Below are 11,160 nucleotides of genomic sequence, written 5' to 3'. Positions count from 1 at the left end.
GAGTTTTCAATGCCTCTCATCTTTATCTCTAATTTTTCTCTAGTTTTCTATATTTATTGGCTAGTGGTGTTGAGCAATTCTTGGCCTCTTCTTGAGGGCTAGCCTTTTTTTGCTTGATTGGGTGGAGATGTTGCACATGTCCTTGGGAACCAAGCTTTGCCCACTTTCAATAACTTTGATTTGGCTATTGGTTGTCCTTTTGTCATTTGAGTGAGTTCTTCCTTCTCCTTCCTTTCTTCTCTATTGGATCATTGTGTTTGTGTGGTGGTGTTGATAATGCACTCATCAATGAGGAGATTGCAAACATAAGGTTGAGATGTGTCCTTGTGGTTCGGGTTTATGATGAGGGATTGCCAACAGAGTATCATCTTTGGTTGAGTCTTATGGGCTAACTGGGGCATGAATGTGTGTACAACATGTCTCTTGGCTTTGATGTGTAGGTGTGGAGTCGGGAGAAAGTGGTCGATGACAAAGGTGAAGGTCATGTGGGTTTGTGTCGATGGACCCGAAGCGGTGAAGGAAAATTGTTGGTTCTTGACTGAGGAACTAGAGAAGCCAAGTGACCGTTACGATGGCTAAAAAATAGAGTGATCAGGAGGTGCTAGGAAATGGAGGAGTGAATCATGTAGCCAACATGATTTAGAATCAGTGGGACACGTGTCCAGGGCATGGGGACAAGTATGGAGTATGCTACATGTGGAGGTTTGGTGGTTGAGCCTCAAAATCGTGCAACAATGGTTTCATGGGTTTTGCCTCAGAACAAGGAGACACAGTTCTAGAGGGAATCATAGGTGGCATGTGGAGCCATAGTGAAGGGTGAATTAAGGTGAAGCAACTTCATAGGGAGTGTGGCCATGAGATTATCATATCAAGGGTTGGTCCATTCACTACTAGAAATATGCTTATTTAAGACGCACATTTTAAGACATATATCAATGTATTTTATAGAACCGTCTTTTATCATATGGTGATGAGTAAGTTAAGACGGTTTGTTGGAGATCCGTCTTTAATAAACAAGTGTTTTGAGACAGTTACATAGTAAGAAATGTCTTATATTGATTTAAGACGGATTGTTATTGAAAACCGTCTCAAATCAATATACCTTTTGAGTCATTAAGATTGCAAGAATTGTCTTAGATTTTGGTTAGCATATTAGACACTTTTGTATATGAAACCATCTCAAATAAAGATATTGTTGGAGTCGTTTAGACTATAAGAATTGTCTTAGATGTTAGTGGGTGTAACACCCCGGGTGTTTATCGTTTGCTCGACCACGAGTGCGGACTTTAACACGTAATAGCTGTAAATGTAAAGGTCACTAAATTTTAATCATCCTCGTTTTTCACGATTTTGATATCGTCTCTGTCTCCATCTGTCTAAATTGTCCTAATTTATTTGGCAAAATTTAGACTTTGGTAATTTTCGGAACATCGAATCTAGTATCGTTTGGGTTAAGCCATCGACGTCTTGCCCAAACTTTAATTCTGGAAATCGGATCTGGTTTCTTAAACTTCATCTGAAATTCTTTCACGCTTGCGTTGCACGTGTCTTTCTGTGGCCTGGCATCATGGCGCGTGGCAGGTGCTAACCGGTGTCTGGACAACGCACAACCTCTCGCCCATGTGAACGATACGTGAGGTCGTTTCCGAAAGGATCACATTTTTTATGTCGCATCAATCTCGCGTATTTATTTTGCGAAATGTTGAGTCTGGTATCCATTTAAAATTTATGGATTAAGAGAATATGAATTTGGAATCCCAACCCACTCTTGTGTTTGTTGTCCTAAGCAAATTTTATTAGAAACTCGACGACAACAATATTGATGCAAAATTAAAATGGACCGATATAACTAGAACCGAATTGAGTACTCGTAATTAATCTGTTTCACTATCTACAACTGTGGAAATTTGTCTGGTCCCGAAAATACCTCCCATTGTAAGCGCAGTCCAAAAACATCAAAATTTATATTATTTTGATGGGTCTGTTTGCATCTCATTTGAATTCAAATCCTAGAACTAAATTACCTATATGTTCTTTTGTGAAATGTTGGAGAAGGAAAAATCTAAATTTTTCTCTTTATCTTCTCCACCGCTCAAGCTCCTCTACTCCTTATCCACGCGGCCCATTATTTCCTAGAAGCTACGGACGTCATTTCTCCTTCATCCTCATCTCTTCCTCCAGCTCTAGCCGAACTCCCTCACGCCATCCTCTTTCCTGGTGTTCATCCCTGCGGCAACCACCACTTGGGCGCTCCTCTCCCTGCCCCTCCCATGGCGGCTCCCCCTGGATCCCTCCCTGCGCGGACCCTCTCCCGTGGATGGTGCCGCCCCTTCCTGCAGCACGTCGTGCTCCCTCCCCTGGCGCCCTAGTCCCCAACGCCGGAAATGCCGCTGCTGCTCCACCAGCCGCTACTGCTCCTGAACGCCAGTGCCGACCACCATCTCCCATGGCGCAGGAGCTCCCCAATCTCCTCTTGCCAGGGCGCCGTCGCTGAGCTCGCCCTGCCCCAGCCATGGACGTCGTCGGGCCACCCGTCTCCTATCTCCCCTCGCCCTCATCCTCTGGCTGCTGCCCCTTCCTATTCCTGGTGGCTGAGTCTTCTTCCATGGATGCTGGCCGTGCTGCCCTCCCTGGTGCTCACCTCTGCCCCCTGCGTTGGATGGCCGGTTGCTCCTGCCCTAGGTTTGTCAAGCGCTAACTCTGCTCCATCTATCCCTGCTCGAATCTTGCTGATTGGCCCTGCGCAGATTATACTCATGCCCGACCGTGGTACAACAGCAACAGCCATGAAACCCCATCGTGTCGCGCCCGCCCTCGACGTGTTCGACGGAATATCGCAGCACGTGCCGACCCGATCTGCAGCCCTGGTTGCGAGGACGTCGAACCCCGGTGAGCCCCTCGCTAGTAGCCCTTTGTTTTCCGCATCCCTAGTGCTTGATAAAATGTTGAACCGTGTGTGTCGTTAACCGCAGCTACCGTCGACGTTGTGCCTCGCGCTTCACCAATGCGATGAAATGTCTGAGCGAATAGACGACATGCGACCCGAGTTTGATTCTGCCAGGTTGTTTGATGTGTATTTTACTCATTGTGATTTAGTTGATGATGTGTTTGTATGTGCGAGGTGATGAGAAAAATAAAGGAGATGCGTTGTTCGATAATAAAGATTAAGTTAAAATGTAGTTTATGGTGTGAAGAGTGTGTCGATAAATATGTATGCCATTGTGTGATATGGCATAAGTTAGAATTAAGGCGAGTATGTATTGTATTATGAAACTAATTAGAGATATGCATGATGCTTTTAAGTGGATTATACGTAGAGTACTTTGGTAAGGGTATTTCTCAAGTATAAATGATTTGGTTATTGTATATGAATTGAGTGATCAAGTTAATAATTTAAAAACAACGTTTAGTACTTATAGCGCTTTGCCGACAAGATTTATTGGTGGTTGAGTGAATTTCTAATGTATGGTGACATGAATGCCTTGTTGTATTATGTGGTTTTAGTTCTACTAAAGATAAAGTGTTGAGTGTTCTAAATGTTAAAAGCATGATAAGTGTAGAAGTTAAATAAGATCTAAGTTAGAGTTCTTGCTGTTTGGATTGCATGTCCAATTTTATTACGTGGCTAGTTAAGTAAAGTAAACCGTGTTTTCTGTAGAAATGTTATATATAAAACTTGTAGATAATCTTTTTATCTTGCTTGTGTAAAACTTTCATGACCATAGGTTCAGTAGTTTAGGAGTTATGATTTTTTCAAGTCCAGTTTCAGAATCTGTCCAGATTCTGTACTGATTTCGAAAATGACCTTGTTTGTCCAAGTTAAACTGAGAATTAGCTCTTAGTAATTATAGGAGAATTGTAGTACTTTTCTTAAGCTTTCCAACAAATTTTGGATCACCCTTTTTGGTGATCTATAAATTAAGTTACAGCTGTTTGAGTTAGTATCTCTGAATCTGTCCAAATCTGGACAGCAATGTTTGTTTGTATTAACTGACTTCGATACACATTGAATCACTTTGAGATGATTATAAATGAATTATAGACAATTCTATTAGCTTTCTAAAAAGTCTAGGATAACCTGATTTGGATTTATGAAACTCCAGTTATGGATTTTTGAAGTGAAGAGCCGAATTCTGTCCAAATCTGGACAGAATTAAAGTTTAGCACTGTTTGACCATTCAAACTGTTGAATCATGTTGTGATGATAATATAAGAGTTATAGAGGACTTTCTAAGCTTTCCAGAAAGTCTTAGTTTACTATTTTTGGATGCATATTTTGTGAGTTATGAATAAAACAATTAATCGTTGTGCTGCTGTCTACATGTTTTTGTGCATGTCTGAATCTAATAATTGAGAGCCAAGACCATAATTTAATGTGCTATTTTTAGTGCATTTGATCATGTTTTTAGTCTGCAAACTTATAAGATTGTGGAGTTCTGATCAATTTTGTCAGGTTCTTTTTGTATGATAATGTGTATTTATTGGTTGCATTTGCAGACAGTGAGCTACATGGCTGAGCGCATTGTAGGTCAAGGTTCTTTTGGGATTGTCTTCCATGTTATTTGCAATAACTTGTGACTGACTTTGATATGTACTATTATGTAGCTGCCTGTGGTGTTGCTTTCCACGCGCTGCACATGTTTTAGATCTTCATATCTTGCGTGCTATAAATCACCTTTCTTAATCCGATGCCATTTCACCTGTTCATAAGCTAAGTGTTTGGAGACGGGTGAGACTGTTGCCATAAAGAAGGTTCTTCAGGATAAGCGTTACAAGAACCATGGGATTGTGATTAGTTACTTCATTGCAAAAAAATTTAGGAACAGTATTAATGTGTGGTAAGTTTATTCACTTTTTATTTTAGCAGACAATATGACATTCCATTTGGAGACAAGAATCTACAACAATTGTGAAGAAACAGTCCTTTAACAACAAGTTGCAATTAATATATTATGGTTTTTCTGCATGTACTCATTTGAAACAAGTACCAGTTCATTCCTGACAAGAATCTACAACAATTGTGAAGAAGCAGTCCTTTAACAACATGTTGCAATTATTATATTATGGTTTTTCTACATGTACTCATTCGAAACAAGTACCAGTTCATTCCTCAGCTAATCTTCTTGAACAACTTATTTGGTTACATCTTCAAGTACCCATTGCTTGAAGCTTCATATCGATGGAGCTCGCATCTTCCATGCGTCTGCGGTGAGTAGTATGGTACATGCATGTGCTGTACTGTGATTTTATTTATATCTGCTTCTGATACTATCTGCAACAAAGTTAGTAAAACGACCAGTTAGACTGTATATTTCACTGTTTTGTCTTCGGAGATGAAAATTTTAAAGGGCTGACATCTGAATGATGAACCACAACCATATGTCTAAGCATGGAGCATACTAGCAGCTATTCTCACTTTTTAAACATCTGTCCAGAGCGTCCTAGCCTCTTATCAAAGCATCTTGTCCATTGTACCAGGCACTTGGAGTTCTTGTAGATAGACTCGTGAAAGCTGCTGATTCAGTTTTGGTATGTTTCGATTTGCTGGTCATTGTGCTCGATATACAGCCTGCATATGTTTGGCTGTAGCTAACATATGACTGGTGATTATTTTCTCCAGAACTAGGTATGCCTATCGAAAGGGTTAGGCGCACCTGTCGGATCAGTGATTGTTGGTTTAAAGGCCTTCATTGACAAGGTCAGATCAATCGATTTCCAAGTTTAAACTGCAGAGATGCAACTTCATTGAAGGAAAAAAACTGTAGAGATCAAGAAATAGTAGTAATCTGAACAAACCTTCAGGCCAGAATTCTCCGAAAGACCCTAGGCGGTGGAATGAGACAGGTGGGAGTTCTTTGTGCTGCTGCTCATGTTGCCGTTCGTGACACTGTGGGAAAGCTTGCGGATGACCACAAAAATGCTAAAGCTTTGGCAGGTTTCGTACTTCCGTTTCCGAACCAAAATTCACTTTCATTTAGATAACCACAACTGACGATGTTTGCAAATTGGCTTGCTTGTCAACTTAACGTTAGTTCTGTTTGTGTATAGTTTGGGTATTGAAGCTTTTATGTCTTGTTGGGTTCATTTTCTTAGAGGGACTGAAGAAAATCGAGCAGATTACAGTGGACTCAGCTTCAGTCGAGACCAATATGGTTAGCCTGCTGTACCATTTAATTGATCATCGTACTTTCCCACTGTTAACTGTAATTAGGGTCTTATATGCACATATCAACTCTTTGTGAGGTATTCTTTGAGGTCATGGATCCAAGAATATCACCTGACAAACTGTGTCAAGTCTTGGAACAGCACAACGTGCTTGCAATGCCAGCCAATTTAACACATCATCTCTCATTGTTCTAGTTGAGCATGATGATCTTGGTAGTTGTGTGAGTTTGCTATTTTTCATTAGTAGATCTGTGTACCTTATCCTTGCTATATTGTCCATATATGCTGTGTGCATGAAAGTCTTGCATTGAAAATGTCATGTGCTACAATCGTTAGGATTATTAATAGATGTTGCTCTGTCTATATATCCATTTACATCGCTGGAAATTCCCATGCCCTTTCATAGTACGCCTGTGAAATGCTCATTGTTTTTCTATTGGTTTGTGTGCAGTTCAAGCTCTGCAAGGTGAGGTCTGTTCTGTTTGGCCAGAAAGGCATCCCCTACCTGAACACCTACGATGGCCGCACCATGCGCTACCCCGACCCTCTCATCAAGGCCAACGACACCATCAAGATCGATCTGGAGACCAACAAGATCATGGACTTCATCAAGTTGTATTTGCCCTTTCATGGACTTCATCAAGTTATATACTTAGTTAGGCTCAATGTTAGCACAAACAGTTGATGAGCAAGTTTAAATTTAGAGTACACTTATGTATGAGTTATTTGACAATGCTTATTTATGAGATGTTGAATGTTATTTATCTATATTATATTAATTATAGTGTTATTAAATATATGTGTATGTATTTTTCTCTTTTAAATTATTATAATGTGGTAATTGAAGAATATACTGCCAAATAAGTCGTTTCAAATCTTAATAAGACATTTCTCAAAACGTCTAATATCAGTCTCCTAAATAAGACGGTTTTTAAAATGTCCAATATCAGTCTTCTAAATAAGATGGTTTTTCTGTTGCGAGTGTCTATTATTATAGGATATTCTAGTCAGTTTGATAAATACTTTGTGACTTATAATGTTCGTATTTTCGACAGTTTTTTAGAAGAAGTGTCTTAAACAAAACCTAATGTAAGACGGTTTATTGGACAAAATAACTTAACAAATTCCTTTTTTAGACGGTTATAAATTAAAAAATGTCTTATTTAATATCTTTTAAGACGGTTTATAACCATCTTAAAAACGGAACATCTTTTGCGAGTCCATAAAATTTGGACACTTCATAAGCGTCTTAATAACTAAAAATTAACCATCTCATATAACACGATTTGTAGTAGTGATTTGACACCTGGTTAAGATGATAAGGTCTATGTATCTTGGGGTAGTTTAGAAAAGTATAAAAACGTCTATAAATAAGGAGAAAGGGCTTCACCAACAATCCATCTCTTGATATTATGTTTTTCATTCCTTATTTCCTTATTTCAAAGACCCCTATAAGTTTTTGATCGTTGCTTCTTTTTAATCTTGATTTGGTTAAGTGCGGTCTTAATCACACGTGACGTCTATGTTTATTTACCTACCCGAATCTGGTTGGTTTGTTGTTTGGATTTAGCTTTTCCCTTCCTAACTATATTTGAAGAGATTTTGAGCCAAACTTTGAATTTGAGTTCAAGGAGCATCTTTGCTTGATTTGAGACTTGAGTTAGCTTGCAAGAATCATTTCCACGGCTAGGTTGGAGGCTCCCTTTTGGGTTTTGGTGGTTTGGATGACAACCCAATTAAAGGACAGATCTGTGTGGCTAAGTGTTGAATAGGTACTTAGTGCAAAGCTTGCAGGGTTCAACACAAGTGTTCAAGTGTGGTGGCCCAAAGGCTAAAATGAATATGGTAGTGGACATCACAAGCTATATGAAGGAGGTACATTGCTTGTGGAACTTGGTGGACATAACTTAACAACTGGTCGAGCCAATGGATGGAGGCAAGAAAAGCTTCTAGGTACCGAGTGCACGAGAGAAGGTCAAGGAGGCCGAGGTACCCAAAGCCAAGGGTGAAGAAGACTTGCAAAGCCAAGGTTGATCGAGTTTAGAAGAGCTATGGTGCATTGAGTATCACAACTTAAGGACGTGACTTACAACTAATGACGTAATACCTATTGTTATGTGGTGTAAGTCATAAGGCTCAAGATTAAGCTTAAGGAATGAACAATGTCACTAGAAGGAGAACTAGTGTCAAAGCCAGAACCTGAAAGCAACCCAAAAGATCTAAGTTCACTTTGACGACCTTTAGTTTGGGTTGTTCCTATGTTTAGATTTGTTCTATGTGACCATTGCAGGGTGTTTGAGCTCATAGATGACAACCTGGATCAAGTCAAGTTGACTTGATGGTTTGGAGTCCAACATCAACCTCAAATAGGCCAAAATGGGTAAAATGATAAAAAGGTTAAGTATGCAAGGTTTGAGTGTTCAGCTATGTTGCATACACCTTTTACTACATGTTTGGTGCTTTGGTTTGCACTCTAACTCAGTTGTAGAGAAAGTGTCATTCCAGGCTCTGTTTCAGGAGAAACAGAAAAGCTAAGAAAAGAGTGGGAAAAAGGTAACTTTCTGGGACTTAGTCAACTAGATTATACTCTAATTGTGTGTGTATAAGTCATAGGAAAGTCCTCCCAATAGTTGAGATGGATTGGAGAAGAAATGGAGAAAAGGGACTCACTGCAGCCTGTCTGTGTGCACCGGACTTGCTACATGACTGGTCCTGTGGTGCACCAGACCACTATAGTAGTGGGTCCGTGCACCCATAGCGAACTGGCTGGTCTTGGGGTTTTTGGCTAAAAATCACCACACCAACTATAGTGTTGGTCCTGTGCACCAGACCATCTACAGGGCCTCTATAGGACTTTGGCCATGGTGCACCGGACCTATTACAGGAGTTAGTCTGTGGTGCACAGGACCTTCTACAGGACTGGTATGATGTACCAACAACTAGCCATTTTAGAGAAGGAAAGTGTCAATCAGATCCTGGACTGGGGGTCCGGTGCACCACCGGGTGGGTCCATGTGCCCCTATTCTGGGATCTTATTGGCACCTTCGCCCACAGTCAGCCCAATTTTAGCATCTTTTTGTAAGGAAAGGGCAACAACTAGGGGCCCTTTTGGGGCTATAAAAGGACCACTAGGCCCATAATCAAGTGTCCAAGGCTCCCAGGTGCAACAACAATTTGTAGACACATTACAAATCAATTCTGTCTCCCTCGTGTATTTCTCTCTAGTTCGTGTATTGGCGTAGTTATAAGCTAAGAGAGAGAGAGAGTAGAGGAGCGCTGGTGCAAGTTAAAGTGAGCAAGATCTTGAGCAAGGGAGTACGGTTACTCTACCAAAGGCTGTGGAGACTTGTAAATAGCTGGGGCCTTGCTGTAACTAACCTCGACATAGTGGAAGCCTCGATCTGCCATCTACAGATCTGAGAAAATGGAGAAAGGAGTTGAAATAGACTCTAAGCCAAGGTTTGGCTAACTCCAACATGGACTAGGTGAAAGGGAAATAGGCTTACACCTTTTCCTATATGAATTTTGGTGGTTGAATTGCCCAATACAAAATAATTGAACTAACTAGTTTGCTCTAGATTATAAGTCTTACAGGTGCCAAAGGTTCACAACAAACCAATAAAAAGACCAAGAAAGGGTTCAAATAAAGAGAGAAAAACACAACCCAAAGGCAGCCCTGGTGATGAGGACATCACTTCTATACATACAATAAATGGACCGATAACACGATCGCGTGCACGACAGCTAAATCTCCAGGAACGTTCTACCCTAGTCAATTGTGTTTCAGAGCTTACTCTTGGGGCCATGGATGTTTTGATGATTAGGAACCTTGGAGAGGACCAGCAAGGACTTGCAAAAGGCCTAGGTGTTGAGGAGGAGCAGCAAGGGCGCCACAACAGGAAGGAGATCAAGTCCGACTCAGCTGCGACTCCATCTCGGGTTCTAGGACCAGTCTGCACTAAAATGGACGCCTAAGATGCACCCGGACTCCGATTGTGACGGACTTGATATGGTTGGAAAGATAAGGAGATTATCTAACCAACCCAACTAGTTCCACCCTAAAATTCGTCCGGAGTCAACGGGAATCGTCAAAACAAGTCAGTATTCAGATTCTGTTTTGGTGCTGCGACACCGTCTGTAGGGCCGTTGGGCCGTGTATCGCGTCGGAGCCCATTAGGGGCGAGTCCAGGGATCACGCAAGCCCTAATACTCTATTTATTCAGCAGCCGCCGCCACATTAGGGTGGGGTTTTCGCTTAAGTTTAGATCTGTCAAGAACAGTCGTCGTAGATTGGTTTGTGAGACCCCAACTTGTGAGCTTAATCATTCATCCGCAATATTATAGATTGTGTTCTTTCTTGTTCTTGCTTGTGTCTTTGATTCTCATGCAGGAATTAGCCCTCGTGGCGAGGTCAATCACGCAGCACACGATTGATAACCAGAGGAGAAGTGGTGCTGCGATTGCGGGGTTCTAGTCGTGTTGATTGGAAGCTGGATCGTCTGTGTGACATCTCCACCAAATCGATAGTTATCTTCACCTGACGGAAGATCGGGCACCCCCATTCCTATCAAGTGGTATTCAAAGACTCAGGTATTACCGTCAGGCTTACCCTAGTTTAGTTTAGGTTTTTCATCCTATAACTCCAGATAATTGCCATACAAAAAATAAAAAAAATTCAGTTGTCCTATAACCCTCTTTAGCCTTGCAATTTCGTTTCAGATTGCTTTGTTGAATTTGTATCCGTGTTCGAGTCTTGTTGCTGGTTTAGGTCGTGTCGTAATCGTAGTTCAACCGCTCCATCACTGTTATTTGTTTCCGCCGCTAGCCCATCCACCTTACCCAGATTACAAGTCGAGACACCACATTACTCGATTTGCCCTCGGTAGCCGCCTTATGTGAATTCTCGCCACGCTAGCCCTAGATTAGGTTGCAAGCCGCATTGCATTGCAGCCCCTCCTTGTTCATCATCTGGCGCTTACCTATTGCTTATACCAG

General features: G+C 41.2%; 1 protein-coding gene and 1 pseudogene across 1 annotated transcript; both read left to right on the top strand.

Moving 5' to 3' along the window:
- Window positions 1–2,384: 2,384 nt before the first annotated feature.
- Window positions 2,385–3,013, top strand: LOC103635703 (uncharacterized; annotated as a pseudogene).
- A 22-nt stretch (window positions 3,014–3,035) lies between these two features.
- Window positions 3,036–6,428, top strand: LOC103637185 (probable low-specificity L-threonine aldolase 2). The gene is made up of 9 exons (XM_008659436.2): window positions 3,036–3,110; window positions 4,498–4,534; window positions 4,606–4,639; window positions 5,154–5,208; window positions 5,479–5,529; window positions 5,627–5,698; window positions 5,803–5,935; window positions 6,094–6,152; window positions 6,244–6,428. Exons 1-9 carry the CDS (start codon window positions 3,036–3,038, stop codon window positions 6,358–6,360), a joined length of 633 nt encoding a protein of 210 aa, XP_008657658.1. The 3' UTR covers window positions 6,361–6,428.
- The last annotated feature ends 4,732 nt before the right edge of the window (window positions 6,429–11,160 follow it).

Source organism: Zea mays, chromosome 8 (genome assembly GCF_902167145.1).
Source record: "Zea mays cultivar B73 chromosome 8, Zm-B73-REFERENCE-NAM-5.0, whole genome shotgun sequence".
Classification (NCBI taxonomy): Eukaryota; Viridiplantae; Streptophyta; class Magnoliopsida; order Poales; family Poaceae; genus Zea; species Zea mays.
The sequence above is the reverse complement of the archived record's forward strand: the minus strand, read 5'-3'. Positions and strand labels throughout refer to the sequence as shown.

Bases quoted from the DNA above. Each gene is read 5' to 3' on its own strand.
- LOC103637185 (XM_008659436.2), top strand. From the start codon at position 3,036: ATGCGACCCGAGTTTGATTCTGCCAGGTTGTTTGATGTGTATTTTACT. The intron at 4,535-4,605 runs GTTCTTTTGGGA...ACTATTATGTAG, and splicing joins TGAGCGCATTGTAGGTCAAG to CTGCCTGTGGTGTTGCTTTC. The intron at 5,699-5,802 runs GTCAGATCAATC...ACAAACCTTCAG, and splicing joins TAAAGGCCTTCATTGACAAG to GCCAGAATTCTCCGAAAGAC.